General features: G+C 37.0%; 1 protein-coding gene and 1 pseudogene across 1 annotated transcript in view; one reads left to right on the plus strand and one right to left on the minus strand.

The window, feature by feature from the left end:
* The window catches only part of MIB1 (mindbomb E3 ubiquitin protein ligase 1), a 131,578-nt gene that overhangs the window by 9,876 nt on the left and 100,135 nt on the right, over nucleotides 1–21,567 (minus strand). Inside the window, exons 14-20 of the mRNA XM_026456026.1 lie at nucleotides 17,575–17,729; nucleotides 16,550–16,711; nucleotides 13,667–13,848; nucleotides 11,383–11,575; nucleotides 7,233–7,311; nucleotides 3,268–3,381; nucleotides 1,910–2,010 (exon numbers count right to left, since the gene is read on the minus strand). Of these exons, the coding sequence (XP_026311811.1) occupies nucleotides 1,910–2,010; nucleotides 3,268–3,381; nucleotides 7,233–7,311; nucleotides 11,383–11,575; nucleotides 13,667–13,848; nucleotides 16,550–16,711; nucleotides 17,575–17,729 (986 nt within the window). The remainder of the gene's footprint in view (nucleotides 1–1,909; nucleotides 2,011–3,267; nucleotides 3,382–7,232; nucleotides 7,312–11,382; nucleotides 11,576–13,666; nucleotides 13,849–16,549; nucleotides 16,712–17,574; nucleotides 17,730–21,567) is intronic.
* LOC116418521 lies at nucleotides 4,510–5,547 on the plus strand (annotated as a pseudogene).

A 21,567-nucleotide genomic window follows, 5' to 3' on the forward strand; every position in this document is an offset into this window, starting at 1 on the left:
TTAAATGCCTAATAAATCCAGACATTCAATTATTTCCCGCCAACCCCCACAAAGAGATGGTTTCTCACTCTGCCATCTGGACTGGAGTGTAGTGGCACTGTCATAGCTCATTTCAGCCTGAAACTCCTGGGCCCCAGTCATCCTCCTGCCTCAGTTTCCTGAGAAGCTGGGACTCCAGGCATGTGTCATCAGAGCCCACTGATTTATTTTAAAAATTTTTGTAGAGACAGGGTCTTGTTATGTTGCTCAGGCTGATCTCAAACTCCTGGGCTCGAGCAATCCTCCCACCTCAGCATGCTGAGCAGCTGGGATTACAGGCACACATTACTGCAACTGACCAATTCTTAATTAGTTATCACAAGGGTCATTAGTTATCCTGGGCCGCTAACTAATGACCATGTTATTTTCTTATAAATTCAGATAGAAAACACAGGAGTGATGATTCTAACAACTGAATGGCAATACTGATGTGACTGGCTAAATAAAGAACTGCTCAAGCCTGTGAATCAGATTTAGTAACTTGGTCAAATGGTAAGGTATGGCCAAAAAGAAAAAAGACTTGCTGTCTTACGTAACATAACAAACCTACAAGTTTTTGCTAATTTTTTTATCTTATTGTTGCTTTTATTAAATATTAGGTAGATATAAAAGAGTACATTTGTTGATACATATAAGATGTAAAGAACAGCCAGGCACGTTGGCTCACGCCTGTAATCTCAGCACTTTGGGAGGGGAAGGTGGGTAGATCACTTGAGGCCAGGAGTTCAAGACCAGCCTGGACAACATGGCAAAACCCTATCTCTAATAAAAACACAAAAATTCGCTGAGGGTGGCGGTGTGCACCTGTAGTCCCAGCTACTTGGGAAGCTGAGGCATGAGAATCACTTGAATCTGAGAGGCAGAGGTTTCAGTGAGCCAAGATTGCACCACTGCACTCCAACCTGGGTGACAGAGTGAGACTCTAAGAAAAAAAAGAAAAAAAGATATAAAGAATAACATAACAAACACCCAGTTTAAATTATGGAGTGTTACTCTTATTTTTGAAGCCCTTCTATAAATCCTCCCCAATCCTTTCCATGTATCCCTCACTGATGACTACTATGGTGAATTTTGCATTATCTTTCCCCTGCTTTTCTTTATGGTATATGTATGTACAGACACATTTTTCCTTTCTTTTTGAGACAGTCTCACTCTGTCACCCAGGCTGGAGTGCAGTGGTGTGATCACAGCTCACCACAGCCTCGATTGTCCAGGTTCAAGTGATCCTTCCACCTCAGCCTCCAAGTAGTTGGGAGGTCACCACACCCAGCTAATTTTTTTTATTATTATTTGTAGAGTTGAGGTCTCACTGTGTTGCCTAGGCTGCTCTTGAACTCCTGGGCTCAAGAAATCCTCCTACCTTGGCCTCCCAAAGTGCTGAGATTGCAGGCATGGACTATCTTCGACTTCTAAAACCATCTGTATGGGTTTTTTCCAAGTTTATAATCCTAAACAATAACCTGTTCCATTTTATTAGATAATAACAAACTGTCTTCCAAAGTGTTTCTACTAATACATATTCCCACCAGCAGTGTATGAGTTATGGCTGCTACATATTCTGCCTAACACTTGATACTGACAGTCTTTAACATTTTCCTCAATCTAATAGTTATGAAAAAGAACTTCCTTGTGGTTTTAGGTTTCATTTCCTGATCACTAATGTGATTGGATCATTTTTTCATGTTCATTGGCCATTTGTGTGTTACCTGTTTTGGAAAGTGCCGATTAAACCCTCTAATCATTGCAAATATTCAAATAATACAAGTGATACACTAATATAAACCATACTTATTACAGAAACATTAGTAGTTTTACAGGAAAATATTCAGTGCCATTCATAGCGTCACTGTTTACGTGAAATCATTATTACCTGCTCTTTAATGTCTTGTAACTGTTGCTGCAACTTTTGCACATCTGCATTGACATTGGTATTATCCTTGTCCTTTTGTAACACTGGAATATTCCCACTTGCTATAATGTAGATTTTAAAAGATTTTCAGTTATTATTGCTTTGACAGAATGACATTGTATTTATAAAATTATTACTGTTTTGTTTATTAAAAACATAAAACTATTATTACAATCCTCTTTAAAAATTTTTCTCACTCTTGGACAACAGATACAGTAGTGACATTCTGTTATACTCTTCCATTTATGAACTCCAAAAAGAAAGTTTGCACATTAATTTATAATTATATTTAATTCAGCCAGAGCACAATCCATACACAGACTTCTGGGTTTTCCAAGGCTCTACATGCTTCCTTTGGCAAGCTCACCAATACATTCTATACTTGTTTCCTCTGTTCCTGTACCATATGAACCAAGAAAGTAACCAGCAGAGTTTTGGCCAGCTTTGGCAGCAATAATTAAAATCTCTTAGATGATTTTTATGAGGACATACACAAATCTAGTCTCCTTTCTTTATGACTAAACTTCCTTGTTATTACTGATTTGAGATGAGGAACTCAAGAAAGGTCATCATTTGTAGTATGCAAACATGAAGGGAAATCTTTGGGCTTTTATTCTAGCTAATCTGTCCCTGAGATTTTTATTCTGTTCTATTTGTGATAAAGACAAAAGTTTCATGCAGAAGTTGCTACACACTAATGCTCTTCCTCATCTGCTCATAAAACATGTTCAAAGAATATGAAATCAAAGAAACCATTCAGCTAATATCTAGTGCAAAGAGAAAAAATACTTTGAAACAGCTGTACTGTTGAAAATGTTTAGGGTAAATCATTTATTTTTCATTTTTCCACCCTTTCACTGTTACATTTTTGTTTGCCTATAGTTACTCTGCCCCAAATAATTACCATTCCATAAAAAACCTAAATGAAGTAAATAAACCTGTTGCATAATGGAAGCAGGTTAATACTTTCAGTAAACTGAAAAATAAATTGTAATATGGTGCCCCGCCCCGGACAAAACACACTAAACTTCATCTTAAAATAGAGCACAAATTTTCTTTATGCAAGAACACAACAATATTCTTAATAGCATACATGTTTCTCAAAAGATTGATGTTACGGTTCTATAATCACAGAAAAATAGAATTTCAGGTTTCTTGTAATATAACAAGAGCACCAGAAAACAATACCTGCTCCACTGTGGATCCAAGTCAGACATCTTAGGTTTTATAAGGCAGTGGTATATTACGAAAGAGAAGAGGTGTTCATGCAAGTCCCCCAAAAAAGCAAAATATGAAAATGCTTAAAACAATTGACTTACAGATATCATCAGTGGCATCTTCTGAACTTTTCCCTCCACAGCACATAATGAAAGGCACTCTTCGTTCAACTACTGCTCGACACTGCACACACTTTTTCATCAGGTTAGCACAGTCTGGAGAATGGTAACACAGACACTTCTTACAAGAGAGAACATTAATGAGACTGTTGCCTTTCTCTGCTAATCTTTATGACTTAAACTTCACACTGAAACATATGTTATACAAGTTACATCAATATGCAATCCTACCTCCTTAAAATGTTATCAACCTAAGAATGAGTATTCTCCATCAGTAGCCTCCAGAATAGAGAGCCCACCATTATGAAAACAATGACATTTTCTAATACAGCTGAATAAACTGTGAAATTTGTTTTTTAAAGAAGTAAGTGAAACAATAAATATTTCAAGATCTTAAGACTTGAGAATAAAGGAGAGAGATAATACTGACAAATGTCAACTAATACTAGAATATAAGCTTGGTTACATGATAATTTTCTTTATATTTGTTTATTTTTATTTTACTTTAAGCTCTGGGATACATGTGCAGAACGTGCAGGTTTGTTACACAGGTACACATGTGCCATGGTAGTTTGCTGCACCTATCAATCCATAATCTAGGTTTTAGGTCCTGCAGGCATTAGCTACTTGTCCTAATGCTCTCTCCCCGCCGCCCGCCACCCCGCCAACATGATAATTTTCTAAAAATATTTTCTATTGTAAATGGCTTTTCTCTAAAAGAACTAAAATACACTGAACAATTCTTTCCTTCTCTTATCAAATTGATGCAATGTAACAAGGAAATTGCTTACTGATTGCTTTTTTAATATAGCAGTTCAGGAAAAAAATTTAATTCTCATAAAAGATTAACTTTCTAATATTTGATTTGCAAAGGCTATAAACAATATTTCAGAAGAATGCATTCCCATTCCAATAAGAAATATCTAGACACAACTGTATGTTGTGAATTGTTAATACTACCTTACACCTAAACTTGTTAATTAATTATAAAATAACACACAGCAATTCAACATATTCTTCCTCATTAACATTTATTATGAAAATGTATTCCATATCTTAGCCTACATATCAAGTGTCTTGTCATTTCAAAAATGGGAAAAATAATGGAAACCATGGCAGAATATCCAGGCTATGGCAAACCACTAGATTTGAACAAAGCACAAAACCACTGATGTGGACAGAGTAGGGCCTACATTCCTAATAGTTTACTACGCACACTGATGGATGGAGAACAGTTAGTTACCAAGGCTGACCTCATGCCAAAACCTAAACATAAATGGGTCTGACGCTTGGTTATACATGATGCACTAGGTAGGAGCTAATGCTAAGTGGAAATCTGATTTGGGATTTGTCTTCAATTTGAAGGCAGATTTTTTTCTTAAACATAAGGACTAACTGACTAAATATATAATATATAAACACAATTATCTAAAATTAACTGTTAAGTTTAGTTATTGTATTGTTTCTATCTTTGCTTCTATCTTCTCTATTTGTATTGTTTCTATCTATATTGTTTCTAATCTTTCTTCAGCACCTCCAAAAGGGATGTAATCTCTCCTTCCTTTGGCGTGCCAAGGCACTTTCACTGCCTAACCTGACTGTGACGGCAGTACTGCACTAACTACGTTACCGTATACTCCTTGGGAAAGGAATATATTCTACCTCAGTTTCATCTCCTTTAGCAAATAAATGTTTAACAGCATGTCTATAAAATAGAGAAAACCATCTACTTCTTAGGATTGTTCTGAAAATAAATGAGGAAATATTCAAAAAGAGATTAAAATGCCTGGTACAGAGTTAAGAGCTCAATAAAAGTTGGTTTTTACTCTTGTCATTAAATACATTTTAAAGCAAAGACTGTTTTTCCTCTTTCAGGGACGCTATCTAGAGGCACTCAGCATGATCCAGTTTTGACGCACCATCATAGGCTTTCCTACAACACAGCATTAAACAAAACTAGACTGTCCCAAACCCTGGTATTGTTAACTTTATATCAAGAAGGTAGGAAAAGCACCAATGTCTGCATGTGGCGTGTGCCCAGGCAGACTTCAAGGGATTCATGCTGTGAGACCTAAAGTTCTTGTAAGGTTGTCTAAAATTTTAAAAACTGTCAGCACGGCCGATAAGTGTTTCCATGACTGCTAAATGTACCCATGACAGGATCAAGAATGCTTTCCTTTCAAAGAGCAGGATGTCATCGTGAAAATGTTGAAGGCACAAGCCCAGAGTCAGAAAGCTAAATTTAAAGCTGAAGCTTTTTAAATTAAAAAAAAAAATTTTAAAAAGGAGCAAAGGCCATGGCAAAAATTCTGGAAGCTCCTGGGGGGAAATATTATATTAAGGCTCTAGAATGGGTGTTATCAACTAATAATTATAATCATCTGTCAGGTCTCATGTAGGTATCACTTTGGTGAATGATAGATGTCAGCAAACTACACCTGAGGGCCAAATCTGACCTGTTATCTGCTTTTATAAAACCAGTTTCATTGAACACAGTCAGGCCCATTTATTTACATATTTTCCACGGTTGTTTTTGCACTACAGTGCAGAGTAGAGCAGTGGGAAAGAGTTGAGTGTTTACTACAGAAACCATGTGGCCTACAAAGCCAAAAATATTTACTATTTCACCCTTTACAAAAAATGTCTGCCAACCTCTGGCCTATGAAAACTTAAGTAACCTGAGTCCTCTTTACTTAAGACAGAGAATTCTCTATGTGCCGTTTTGATAGTATTGGATAATAGCCATTATACCACTCTTTTGTAAACAAAAACAGTCACTTTAGGCAAAATGTTACAAAAGAAAACCTTCACTCTTTCTTCAGTTGACCAGCTGCCTATTGCATTTTTTTTTTTTTTTTTGAGACAGTCTCAGTCTGTTGCCCAGGCTGAGGACATGAGAATCGCTTGAATTGGGAAGGCAGAGGTTGCAGTGAGCTGAGATTGTGCCACTGCACTCCAGCCTGGGTGACAGAGCGAGACTCTGCCAAAAATAAAAAATAAAATAAAATAAAATCCTTCACTGACGAAATGAAGAAAAGCAAAGGGAAGAGAATATTTAACAGTGTATGAACTTGAAAAGAACAAGGGCAAAGGCCTTCAAGACAATATATTTAAAAGAAACTTTAAAACATCTTTTAAATTTTAATACTATGCTCACAAAGAAAAGATTTCTAAAAGCTCTCCTGTCATAAAAGTTTACAGAAGGCCAGAAATTACAGCCCCAGAAATGGTTGCTGTTGATTCTTCTGCAGTGAGGAAAGTACACAGGAGAGGCAATACTAAGGTGAAGACAAATGAAGACATGCTAATTTTATATGTGAACAAAGGCTAGAGTAAATGTTTTAATATTTTTCAAAATAAATTTCTTTTTTTTCTTTTTTTTTTTTTTTTTTTTTTGAGGCGGAGTCTTGCTCTGTCGCCCGGACTGGAGTGCAGTGGCCCGATCTCAGCTCACTGCAAGCTCCGCCTCCCGGGTTTACGCCATTCTCCTGCCTCAGCCTCCCGAGTAGCTGAGACTACAAGCGCCCGCCACCTCGCCCGGCTAGTTTTTGTATTTTTAGTAGAGACGGGGTTTCACCGTGTTAGCCAGGATGGTCTCGATCTCCTGACCTCGTGATCCGCCCGTCTCGGCCTCCCAAAGTGCTGGTATTACAGGCTTGAGCCACCGCGCCCGACTCAAAATAAATTTCTATTATGTGTGGAAAGAGACCCTTTTGTGCTAATACAACTGAAATAAAACACAGCATATTCAGTCTTCCCTAATGCTCAGACGCATGGAGGGAAACAGCTGACATTCTAGTATGGAGAAAGAAATAGGAGGTACTTGGGGCCCATCAACTTTTTTATGAGTTATCCAAAAGCAAAAGCAAAAAAACCCTCAAAACCATAATTTCGTTTCACTTTCTATTTTTATAATAATATTGAGGAACTCTGTATAGGCTACTTACTCTCACAAGCACACATGTGTCCGCAGGGTTGAAAAAGAACAGCTGCTTTCTTGTCAGAGCATACCACACATTCTTCAATCTATAGAAAAAGAGGTTACAGCCCAGAGTGACCATCTATAGATAAATCTAGTAACGTTAACAAGTTCGATTATATCCAAATGTATTTCCTCCATAAGAAAACACTCTAGGCACAGAGAAATTTAACACACACTTTCCCCTCATCCTCTACTTTCCTGGTTATTCATTTTCACATCTTTATATACCCTAGTTTAACAGGCATTTATTTCTATTCTACCTTCATCTCCCTATCTGTCCTAAAATATAGAATAAAAAAAACTCCACTTCCTCTGAGAAAGCCTCCGGAGGCTTCAATATTTTTTCCCCCAAAAATCTACTTTTGAGGGGGAACTAAAAAAGACAATGAACAAATAAAGAAGTAAAATAAGAAATGACTAGGCTGGGTGCAGGGGTTCACGCCTGTAATCCCAGCACTTTGGGAGGCCGAGGTGGGCGGATCACAAGATCAAGAGATTGAAACCATCCTGGCTAACACAGTGAAATCCCATCTCTACTAAAAATACAAAAAATTAGCCAGGCGTGGCAGCGTGCACCTGTAGTCCCAGCTACTCCAGAGGCTGAGGCAGGAGAATGGCGTGAACCCAGGAGGCGGAGCTTGCAGTGAGCCGAGATCATGCCACTGCACTCCAGCCTGGGCGACAGAGTGAGACTCCATCTCAAAAAAAAAAAAGAGAAATGACTGAAAGAAATGACTAAAAGAAGACAGATTTCTAATATTAATAAAAATCTAGCTAGACTAGCCAAATTGCTAAAATCCAAGAGGGATTTTTCTGTTTACTCACACTTAAGATACTCTACCTTAAAGTGCCCTTTTCCAGAACTTGGTCAGTTCCCATGCTGCCTGAAGCCCACGGCTTTGGGCTGTTCTTTCTCCCTGATCTCTACAAAGACTTCCACAGCCTGTTCATAATCTCTCTCACTTTCACCTCCTCTTCATGTCCACTTAATCTGAGCTTCGACATTTAACTATTAATCACTTTGGCTCTGGCTTCCTGTATCCCCACCCCACAGCCCTTGGCCACTCATCTGTTTTTCACCTATTCTCCCTTCTAACACACAGTCACATTTAGCCATCTCTGGCATCACTTAATATTACTGTTCAAAAATGGCAGCTACTACTACTCACCTACAGCATCACCCAAACAACCAAATACATGCAGGTGTGCTCTCTCTCTTTCTCTCTATGGACTTTCCCAACTTACACCTCAGTATGTACACAGAATTTACATTAAGTATAGAAAAAGTCGAATGCAGTAAGACATGGTTGATCAAGACGCTGACATTCCTGGATTCAAAATCTACCTCCAACACCAACAAATTACCTAACATTGTTGGGCTACAACATTATTTATCTAAACAATAAAGAATAATCCGTTACAGGGTGATAAAGAGTAAATCAGATAGGTATAAAGTAGTTCAACGTGTAATATATAAAATCAGTGCCTAATACATAATAATTATCTTCTCCTTTCTATATAACATGTTGGTTTTTAAAATGGTTTCCATTGCATTTGTGTTTTTGTCTGAATTGTTTCTAAAGAGTTTAAAATAATATAGCAAACTGATCTAAAAACCATATCTGTACCTATTCCCCTATTATAAGAAAAAAAATTGTAGCCATATCTTTTCCTCCTGAATTATTTCCTCAGGTTATACTTCCAGGAGTGGAGTTACTAAACCAAAGCATATTGTGTAATGTTTGTACATACAGCCGGGTTGGCCTCCTAGACTCCAGTTTAGAGAGTGCCTGTTTGCCACTTTCCTTGCTAGGATTTTTTAAAACGTATTTTTGCTATTTCAACAGAAATAGTTCATGCTAATTCAATTAATTTCTTTCTTTGTATTTCTCTAACAGAAAAGGATCCCATGCTTGTTTATACCACCCTCCAAATACTGTAATTTGTTTTTCTTCAATGAAGATGTTCATTATCCTTTAACCACTTGGGGTCACTATTTCTTCATAGTCAAAGGCTCTACAACCAACCTGGCAAATCTGTTGGGTGGGTATATCAATAGTTTTTCTACTTTTCTACAGATTTAAAACTTTTATATTTAAAAATCAAATTGCAAGCCCATTAATTCTCGAAATAACTAGATTCAAAAGGTCTGAAAAAGAATGAAAGCGTATTCTTTCCTCTTTCCTCTCCTTCTCTGTTCCATCAACTGTCCCTTGAGGACATCATTCTTAATTTTGTCTATGCGCCTGAAAAGAACAGGGGCTTAAGAATCAAGAGACCTGCATTCAAGAACCAGCTGTCAGTATATTTCTTTGAGCCACAGCTTTTGTAAGAATAACTTCATAGCTAAGACTCTGCTTCTGACAACTTGAGGCTCTAAACTCCTACTCAGTTTATACCTCTCTTAAAGCACCTATAACACCCAATATGACAGAGTAGCTTATATATAAGTCATAGTTTACCAATAGATTACAAATTTTTAGCATGTAATTATTATATACATCTTTGTCTTGACTATAAAACAGGAGTTCAATACAGGTTCGTTGAAACAGGGCTTAATCTAACAAGTTTCAAACACAATGGCAGAATACGCAGATCAATCTAAAAACAAAAGAATGGCTTAAATTTTTGTTCTTCTTTTATATTCTTTCCCAAACTATTACTTTGTAAGCAGGCACCTAAAGCAAATTATAAATGCCAAGTAGAATGATCCACATTAATTTATTAAGCAGGGTTAACACCTATTTAATACAAATGAAATGCTAACACAGTGTTTGGCACACAGTAAGTGCTATTAGTTCACCCTTCTCAGCTTTATGAATTGATCAAGCAGCTACATACATAGAAGCACTCCAGTATCTCCTATCAAAAATAACTTCATTGTGCTTTTTCCTGTGCCAAAAATTCTATGAAAGATACATTAATTTGGATCATAAAAACCACCCAGGCTTAGAAGGTTGAAAATAGAAGAAGCACTGGCAAGGCAACACCTTTTAAGTCACTGCCAGCTAATTCATTATGAGAATTACTAACAGCTCCTTTCTTATTAATGATGGTTAATGAATAGCTTAAGAAAAAATAAATAGCAAGACAGAAATAAAGATTATAAAAAGAAGGGAATGGAAAAAGAAATATAAACTCCATGAGTTTTTACTTCAAAACCAACATACTCTTTGGTTTAAACTATTCACCTCAAGAGAAACATTTGTAAGAAACTCAAATTTCACTTTATATGCAACACACACACACATTTGAGTACTGCAAAACTAAAAAATAAATTATTTCAGTAAAGCAAAATTAGTAATATGGTACAGTTATAATAAAGCACTAAGTTACATGGAAAACAATAAAACTCAGAAAAGAACTATACTTCCCAAAAAGCAAAAGGAGTCAAGAGAGAGAAAAAGTTCAGAGCAGATATAGATTTTGGCCATCACTAATTACAGGGAGACAAGACTTTTTTTGCCTTCAGATGGGACGTAATGTAAAGTGTGTGGCATCAACTCTGAAGCTTTCTTGCCAAAAATGTTAAGCAGACCCTGATCAAACTATTACATCTAACTTCCAGCTTACAGGAAACACAGAAGACAGCAAGTTAAACAACAACTTGATAAAACAATCAAATCTAGAATGTGTGACATTCTAACAAATAAATGAATTAAGTATTTTACAAACACGAATGCAAAACAGTTTGTGTACTTCAAAAAAAGTGCAACATACAAGTAACTACAATCCAAAGTAGAATTAAATCTATCCTTAGGTTACAGGGAGCTTTGAAAGTAAAATGGTAGATAATTTTAATTTTACCATACTTTAGATATAATGAAGGAAACACATTAACAGCTAAAAAAATTTCACAGTAAAAATGGTGTATCAATAAACTCAGATAATAATTAACTTAGCAAATCAGTACATTAATAAGCAAGACTATAAACCAGCAATAAATTAAGAAACTCTGATCTCCTGATAAATACAGATATTATGTATTCCTATATTTAAATCATTGTTTGGAAGAGCAAAATTACACAGATGCATGACGTCATTTAATCTTATTATTAATTCTAGTCTCAAAGAACTGCATAAAATGACAAAATACTATATTAAATATATCTTACCTTTGTCCTGGATTGAACCTGTTCTTTACAGATGAGGCATTTCTTGACTCGTGGAGAACATAAAGAACAGGTAGCAATATGTCCACATGGGCCAAAAAGAGTATCTCTCTTCATATCTGAGCACACCATACACTCTTCTAAGGTTTCAGAATCATTACTAATCATAGAAGGACTCCGAGAACCCACTTGACCACTAATAAAAGAAAGTATTTCAAATCAAGCCTATCTTATTACAAATTCACTAATTAAAATGTTTAAAAATATACCTGGAGCATCATTAGTATACATAAAAACTCATACTAAAGAATTAAGCTTTAACATCTATATGTGAAACACTAAATTTTTGTGTTTATATACATCTCTGCATCTTTAGGTACTTCTAACACAATTCAAACTTCAAACTGAACATTCACTCACCCAATGGAAAAGGATGAATCTTCTAACAATGAAATAAAAAACAGCAAAAAAAAAAAACTTAGCATAAACAAAATGTTGCTCAGAACCTGTTGTATCTATATAGAACCAGCAGAGGAAGGCATAGGAATAAAACAAAAATCCTCACTAGCCCCCATGTTATTTATCCTAACTAAAAATGGAACAAAGTATCATCAGAGTCCACAACAGATAGGGCACTTTGGAAAACATAACACTTCAGCTGCTGTTTTGACATTTTAGGTGTATCCTTAAGGCATATAAAATTATATTACAGAAAAATAGAATGCATCTGTAAACACAGATACAAGGCACAGAAATACATATGACCACCTACAGCTACAGAAAAGGGATGTCCTGTTTCTACCACAATCTTCAGAAACTCATGAACACATACACACACGTACACAAAGAGGGTCCATCTTAGACCCCATTGTTTAAAAGTTAATACTGCAGTAATTATAGTGCCTTGTATCTTTATATTTATAGATACATTCTCTTTTGTTTTGTTTTGTTTTGAGATGGAATTTTGCTCTTGTTGCGCAGGTTGGGGTGGAGTGGTGTGATCTTGTGTCACTGCAATCTCCGCCTCCCGTTTCAAGCAATTCTGCCTCAGCATCCCAAGTAGCTGGGATTACAGGCGTGTGCCCAGCTAATTTTTGTATTTTTAGTAGAAAAAGGATTTCACCATATTAGCCAGGCTGGTCTCGAACTCCTGACCTCAATCCACCTGCCTCAGCCTCCCAAAGTGCTGAGATTACAAGTGTGAGCCTCCACACCTGGCCGATGCATGCTCTTTTTGTAATAGAATTTAATGTTCCTTAAGAACACACTTAAAGAAATGTATATACCTCACTATATTAATTTCCTCTATAACACAGTTCTATGCACAGATTCCAAAGAGATAATATTTCATCACTACACATAAATTATAAGAGAGGCAAGGAACACTTAAGGTTAAGGAACAGCTACTGAAATTTCAGTGACAAGAACCAGGTATAAAGGGCAACAACAGTTGCACAGCACTGTTCAGATTAAAAAAAGCAATGAGATGTGTACCTTTTTGTACAGCCATAAAATCTCATAAGGAAATCAGTTATGTCATAAATAATAATTAAAATCACTGACATATCTTTCAGAAAAAGAGACAAATGTGAAATGATCATCTTTAGAGAAAACTCCACCAGGAATTGTTGCATTCATTTATTAATTCTGTCAATTCTCCATTGATACTTACTGATGAGTGTACCTGTCAGGCACTGAGCAGGGTGCTAAGAGTTATTAGAGTTTGTGTGAAATATATACCCTGTTCACGGAGTGTAAGTTGCCTCTCTTAGGAAGATTCTATTTAAATTTTAAACACAAAGCCAGGCACAGTGGCACATGCATAAAGTCCCAGCTACTAAGGATGAAGCAAAAGGATCGCTTGAGCCCAGGAGTTTAAGTCCAACCTGGGCAACACAGCGAGACCTATTTTTAAGAAATAATAATAATAAAATAAAAAATAAATACAATTTAAAATACATATAACATTAATAACAGCAATTTTACTAGACGACTTTTTCTTATAAATCCCTCTAACACATGGGAGTACTAGAAGATCAGACAAGTTTAGTTTCTCGGAACTTATTAAGCATAGAGCATTGCACTTAATAATGTGGGGAATATGGCATAAAATTTTCAATGAAGAAAAATTTTCAATGAAGAAAAATTTCAGGGAAGAAAGGGTTAACAAAAAGACACAGGAAGAGCAAAGATAAAGACATTTTTAAGTAGCCACGTCCTCCATTATGAAACCACATGGTATTTTCTGAACAGAATATTAAGTTTTATGATAATAAATTACACAAACCTGACTTTTTCCTTATGACACTTTGCCAGTGCTTTGCAGAGATTCGGATCAGGACAGAGATCAAGTGGCGACTGACCCTTCTTATTTCGAATGCTCAGGTCAGCGCCATTGGCTGCCAAGAAACAGGCAATAGATGCTGCACTCTTCTTCTCTGCCCCCTGGGTACCAAGTCCCATTATTAACTGCAATAAAATAAAAAGAGTCATGATTTTCCCTCTAGGAATCTGCCATCAACTCTTGCCATCATATATATGTATGTGTGTGTGGCGGACACTTATGATTTACAGTCCTAATGTTCCCTCCCCACCGCTCTACCCCGGTTTTCTCAAGCATATACACAAGTATGCTTTCTCCAGTTGTAGAGGTGGACCTACATTCTCCAGCTGCAGGGGTGGACCAAAAATGGCCCAAACTAGTCAGATATCTCTACCTTACCTGTATGGCTAGTACAGGGATGGACAAATAACCCAAATCAAGTCAATTAAGCCCAAGAGAACACAAAAGTGAGACTTCTGATTGAGATACTAATTAATTTGGCTCTGGAACAGTTAGCAACCAACTTGAAACAACAACAGGAGAGAAAACTGAGAAAAGAACCAATGACTAGGAACTGAGCCAAGATATGGAGAATGAGACAAATTAGGTTCTGATCATATTATCTGAGATTCTTCTCATAATCTTATGTGAAAATAGTAGCAATAATTGTTAACATTTATTGAGTGTCTAAAATGGATCAAGTATTATTTTACATACTTTCCATGATCTTTACAACAACCTTATCGAGGTAAGTGCTCTCCTCTTCCCATTTTAAAATGAGAAAAAAAGAGGCACACAGAGCTAAGAGAATTTACCCATGGTCATAAATAAGGCAGAGGTCTCAAACACTTTGGTCTCAGAACCTTTTTACCCTCTTAAAAATGATTTTAAAATTCATATGGAAATGTGAAGGACTTAGAATAGTCAAATTAACTTCGAAAAAACAAGAAAACTGGAGGACTTACACTACCTGACTTCAACAAGTATTATGTAGACAGTAATCAAGACTGGGGGTTGGCATCAAACAGCTAAAAACATAGACCAATAGAACAGAATATATGATCCAGAAAGAGACCCTCACATAAACAATTAACTGATTTTGGATAAAAGTATACTGGCAATTCAGTAGAAAAAGAAAGTCTTTTCGGCCAGGTGTGGTGGCTCATGCCTATAATCCCTTGACTTGGGGAGACTGCAGCAGGCAGATCACGAGGTCAGGAGTTCGAGACCAGTCTGGTCAACATAGTGAAACCCCGTTTCTACTAAAAATACAAAAAATCAGTGGAGTGTGGTGGTGTGCACCTGTAATGCCAGCTACTTGGGAGGCTGAGGCAGGAGAATTGCATGAACCCAGGAGGCGGAGGTTGCAGTATCCCAAGATCACACCATTGCACTCCAGCCCGGGCAACAGTGTGAGACTCTGTCTCAAAAAAAAAAAAAAAGAAAAGAAAAGAAAAGAAACAGAAAGTCTTTTCAACTAATGGTACTGGAACAACTGGATATCCACAAGTCAATGAACCTGGATCCATATGTCACACAATATATAAAAATTAACTCAAAAAGAATCATAGACCTAAACATAACAGCTAAAACTTTATAAACTTCTAGTACAAAACATAAAACCTTAGTGATCTTGGGTTTGGCAAAGATGTCGCAGACAGAACACACAAAAAAACATAAATGATGAAAGAAAAACTTGATAAATTAGGCTTCTTCAAAATTAAAAAATTTGACTCTTCCAAATCACTATTAGAAGAACAAAAAGGGCTGGGCGTGGTGGCTCACGCCTGTAATCCCAGCACTTCGGGAGGCAGAGGCGGGCGGATCACGAGGTCAGGAGATCGAGACCATCCTGGCTAACAAGGCAAAACTCCGTCTCTACTAAAAAGAATACAAAAAATTAGCCGGGCATGGTGGCAGGCGCCTGTTAGTCCCAGCTACTCGGGAGGCTGAGACAGGAGAACCACCTGAACCCAGAATGTGGAGGTTGCAGTGAACCGAGATCATGCCACTGCACACTAGCCTGAGTGACACAGCAAGACTCCGTCTCAAAAAATAAAAAATAAAAAAAGAATGAAAAGACAAACCTCCCACTAACTGAGAGAAAATATGTGCACTCACATATAAAGAATTTGTATTCCGATTACATAAAGAACTCTCAAACCTCAGTAATAAGAAAACAACCAGCACAACAAAATAATGAACAAAAGATTTGAGCAGACACTTCGTAAAATACATGTGGTGACAGGCAAATGAAAAGATGCTCAATATCAACAGTCATTAGGGAAATGCAAATTAAAAACTACAGTAAGATACCACCACGTATCTATGAATGGTTGATGTCAAAAAGAACTGAACAGCCAGGTGCGGTGGTTCAGGCCTGTAATCCCAGCACGTTGGGAGACCAAGGCGGGGGGATCACCTGAGGTCAGGAGTTCAAGACCAGCCTGACCAACATGGTGAAACCCCGTCTCTACTAAAAATACAAAAATTAGCTGGATGTGGTGGCAGGCGCCTGTAATCCCAGCTACTTGAGAGGCTGAGGCAAGAGAATCACTTAAACCCGGGAGGTTGCAGTGAGCAGAGATGAAGCCATTGCACTCCAGCCTGGGCGATATAGTTAGAGTCCGTAACAACAACAACAACAACAACAGAACTGAACAACTTTTGATAAAAATGTGGAGCAATAAGTTAGTACTGACTAGTACTAAGTTCATAAACTAAGTTTCTAAGTACATAGCTCTGATAAAATATTTTATCCAATACAGATTAGACTACCAGTAAATATAAGATCTTGCATAAAAAGGTTCTTCCACTGGTACTGAATGAAAGATGATTTTTACTCACTGTGTTTTTGGATGGCTCCCAGGCAGCATCCACCTTCCCCACATCTTGCATATCTTGGAGCTGACGTAGCTGAGACAAAGTGTGATGCCTTAGAGCTTCATGCAAAGGAGTATCCCCATCCTTATCCTGAATATCCAGCTTGGCACCTGCCCGGACCAAAAGCTAAAAGAGAAAGATGTTTCATATTGGTAATGTGTCCACATACATAAGAAACTTCAACATATCTAAAGTAACGGTGAGAGCACCCTGGACCTACTGAAGAAGTTATCACTAAAGCTAATCATTTTTATGCTTTTGCCTTCTACTCTTCTCCAACCCTGTGGCTCCTTACAAAGAGTGATGTGTTCTGGTTATTTAAATATATTGAATTAGAGAAAATAAAAATATATGAGAATCGGTATGTTGCTTAATTCATCTACTCTAAGATGATGATAATGGGGGGATATTTAGGACTTTATTTCTCTTTTTAACTTTAGATGTATGACTTGAGATATGTTAAGCACTTCCACCAGGACCAAATCATAATGTTCAAAATTCTTTTATTATGTACACAAACAAGCAACTGTTATTATTGATTCCATTTCTTTTGGTCAATTTTCTCCAAATGTATGGTCATGAGGAAAGCCATGGAGGATAGCAAGAGGAATTTCAAATAACAATAAATGTGAACAGTGTTTGCTAAACTACAACCCCTTAAATAAAAATGCATAGTTGACATTTCAATAGATTACTTTAGCAGTAAATATAAGTTTATTAAAACTTTGCTTACGGTGCTTTACCAATTTCCCTAATCCTTTCTAGGATACTTATTGAAGAGCTTTAGAAAAGCACCATCTATATATAGAAACCAGTCTCAAGCATATAGTCCTATGTGTCTTGGCAAATCACATTGCATTCAGACTTACTTACATCTAACTATGCCATTTTGAGACATGTAACACTGTATCATTTCAATTTTCAGGAAGTTCTAAGAATCTGTATGGTTAAAATGTAATTGTAAGCTAAAATGTATGTCAATACTTTACCCTAACAATTTGGGTATGCTGTCGTTCAACAGCAAGGTGCAGGGCAGTTTGTTGGTTCACATTCTGGATATCCAGGTTTGCATTACCCTGAACGAGAAGAACAAATTTTAAATGGTTAAAGTAAACATGAAAACAGTAAAGAACATGAAAACTAACTACTTATAAGGAATAAATAACACCGAACACTGCTGGCTACTTTCTCCTTCAGCTGCTGCAAGGTTATTCTCATATGGTAACAGTTGCTGTTAAAGTAGAAAAATGGATGGGGCAACTAACTTTCTGAAGTAAAACAGCAAGTTTTACAAATCATCTTTATTATGCTAATTCCATCTAAGAACAGTTAAAAAGGACAAAGCACAGTGGAGTTCAAAGACAGATCTCTTTCAATCTCCACTATAAAGCAATGGAAATAATCAACTCCTTAGAACTGTAAATATTTCCTGAAAAGTTGTATTAATGAGTCTGCATACTGGATTTAGATTTATTTTAATGACCCAATAAGTTCACTTCCCCTTGCTGCATATTTGAGCTCTTCCTCAATCTGTGAAAAGAAACTTTGCTTTAGGTGAGAAGGCAATGCTTAATTTGTACATAAAATTATGCATTAAAGTAAGCAGAAAGTCCTACCCTAGATCCTAGGGCAGCCAAAGAATCATATGAGAAAAGCTGAATCCTGATGAAGAAAGAGACTGAGGCACAAAATAAGTGCACCTCGGAGTCAGGGGACCTAGGTCAAAGTTCCATCATCTATTTCCTCAGCTCCAAAATGGTGACAGTTAAAACCTATTTCACAGGGTTAATGTGAAGATTAAGAAAAATAACATATAAAAAATGCCTAGCAAATGTCTAGCATAATTTTAAATTTTTAAAAAATGAGATCAATAAAAGAGCTGAAGATTCAAAAGATAAACTTTGATCATTTCGTTTAGGTCTTAGAACCACGCATGCCCTCTGGTTACAACTCTGATACTAGGTAGGGGTATATGGAGCTGAAACTTTGGTAATGTTATATTATATTCTTCAAGATGGGAATTTCTCATTTGTTTTTATTATGTTTCTTTGATGTGTGGTCAGAGGGCACCTGATCTCAGCTTCTTTTCTTCTTTTTTGAGATAGGGTCTCACTCTTGTCACCCAGGCCGTAATGCAGTGGCACACAGCTCACTGCAGCCTCAAACTCCTGAGCTTAAGGAATACTCCCGCCTTAGCCTCCCGCGTGTCAGCTTTATTTTTTATCATGTCTATTTCTCATATAAATGTAAACAATGGGGATTTTCTTTAAGTTTCCTGAGCTTTTCCAGCATTGACAGTTCACTAAATAGTATTCATTGCATGGGTGCACCACAATTTGCACAATTTGTTTATCCAGGCACTAGCTTAATTAACATTTGGCTTCGCTTCCAATATGGGGCTAATAATAGCTGCTGCAAACATTCAGTACAAGTATTTGCTTAGAAAGGTGTCCTACGTTCTCTTGGGTACATACCTAGAAGTGCGATAGCTAAGTCACATGGTAAATTTATGTCAAACTTTGTAAGAAACCACCAATTTGTTTTTCAAAGTGCCTGCTTTAAAAAAACACCAGCAATGTATAAGAATTCTAATTGTTCCACATCCTAACCAATACTTGGTTTTATTGGTCTCTTAATTTTAGTCATTCTAGTGGGCAATTGGTAGTATCTGGTTGTGGTTATTTCTATTTTGTTAATCACTAATGACACTTTCACTTGCCTATTTGCTAACTGTATATCTCCTTTAGTAAAGTGGATGTTTAAATCTTTTGATCATTTTTATAGAGTTATTTGTCCTTTTATTTATTTAGTTTTTTAGAGACGGTGTCTCACTCCCTCTTCACCCAGGCTGGAATGCAGTGGCATGAAGCCTCAACCTCCCAGGCTGAAGTGATCCTTCCATCTCAGCCTCCCAAGTACCTGGGACACAGGCACATGCCACCACACCCAGCTAATTAAAATATATATAGTAGAGATGAGTTCTCACAATGTTGCCCAGGCTGGTCTCGAACTCCTACACTCAAGCAATTCTCCTGCCTCAGCCTCCTAAAGTGCTGGGGTTACAGGCATGAGTCACCAGGCCTGGCTGGTTTTATGGTTTAAGTTTCTATGTTCAGGTCTATGACCCATTTAACTTTTGGATAAGTTGTGAAGTAAAGTCAAGGTTTTTTGTTTGAGTTTTTTTGTTTTTGGTATATGGATATCTACTTGGTTTAGCTCTATTTTTGGGAAACGATCCTTTCCCATATTACTTTGGCACTTCTATAAAAAAAAGGAATTGACTATATATGTATGGTTCTTTTTTTCTTAAGTAATTTGAGTTGCTGTTTATACATATGTGTGGTTCTACTTCTGCATTTTTTATTCTTTTGGTTTGTATGATTGCTATATAGAAAATACTAAGTAATCCACAGAGAAGATACTAGAATAAGTTTAAGCAAGGTCACAGGATATATGGAAAACATACAAAAATTATGTCTGTATCTACTAGCAATATACAATTGGAAATTGAAATGTAAAAACAATTCTGTTCAGTGACTCATTGATTGACTGGGCCTCGCTCTGCTGCCCAGGCCAGAATGCAGTGGTGTAATCACAGTTCACCGTAACCTCCAACTGCTGGGCTCAAGCAATCCTCCTGCTTCAGCCTCCTGAGTAGCTGGCATTACAGGGGCGTGCTACCACATCCAGCTAAAATACAATTTTTTTTTTTTTTTTTTTTTTTTGAGGCAGAGTCTTGCTCTGTCGCCCGGACTGGAGTGCAGTGGCCGGATCTCAGCTCACTGCAAGCTCCGCCTCCCGGGTTTACGCCATTCTCCTGCCTCAGCCTCCCGAGTAGCTGAGACTACAGGCGCCCGCCACCTCGCCCAGCTAGTTTTTGTATTTTTAGTAGAGACGGGGTTTCACCGTGTTAGCCAGGATGGTCTCGATCTCCTGATCTCGTGATCCGCCCGTCTCGGCCTCCCAAAGTGCTGGGATTACAGGCTTGAGCCACCGCGCCCGGCCTTAAAATACAATTTATAATAGCATCCGCAAAAACCTACTGAAGAACAAATCTAATATGTGCAAGAGCAATCAAATTCCCAAAAGACTTTTTAATAGAAACTAATAAGCTGATTCTAAAATTTATATGGACAAGGCATGGTGGCACTTTGGGAGGCTCAGGCAAGATGATCACTTGAGACCAGGAGTTTGAGACCAGCTTCGGCAACATAGAACTTGTCTCTACAGAAAAAATAAATAAATAAAAGCCAGGCATGGTGGCACACGCCTACAGTCCCAGCTACTTGGGAGGCAGGAGGATTGCTTGAGCCTGGGAGGTTAAGGCTGCAGTGAGCCATGATTGTGCCACTGTACTCCAGCCTGGGTGACAGAGTGAGATCCAGTCTCAGAAGCAAACAAAAAATTACATGCAAATGCAAAAGATCTAGAACATTAAAGGAATCCTGAAAAAGAAGAAGAAAGAAGATTTAATCTATCTGATTTCAAGACTTACTACAAGGCAACAATAACCAAGACATCAAGATAGTGTTACAAGTTCACTTAGATTTTTGAATAAAAAGGAATTATCATAATTAACAGAGAGCACTAATTTTAATAGTAAAGATTTAAAGTAGTGGGGGGGGTAGCTTAACTTTTGATATATTTCTTTAAATTTCTGTAGTTTTTGGAATATATACTTTATAATTTGGTATTTAATTACATATATTATTTGCTAAATTTTTCTGTTTCATCTTCTTAACTAGACTATAAATTCCTTGAAGTCAGGAATCACAGATAATCCTTTGATAATTTCAGTGCATCTATATGGCATATGCTTTACTGAAGCATATGAAAAATTTGCTGAAATTACTAAAATATCCTAAAACTACAAAATAGGCTCCCCGCAAAATCCAATCTCATAAAAACATAGTGTCATCCTATTCTGAGACGAATGAAATGACTAAGGTGAGTCTGTACTGCTATCAAGTCATAAATTCCAG

Source organism: Piliocolobus tephrosceles, chromosome 18 (genome assembly GCF_002776525.5).
Source record: "Piliocolobus tephrosceles isolate RC106 chromosome 18, ASM277652v3, whole genome shotgun sequence".
In the NCBI taxonomy this organism is placed as follows: Eukaryota; Metazoa; Chordata; class Mammalia; order Primates; family Cercopithecidae; genus Piliocolobus; species Piliocolobus tephrosceles.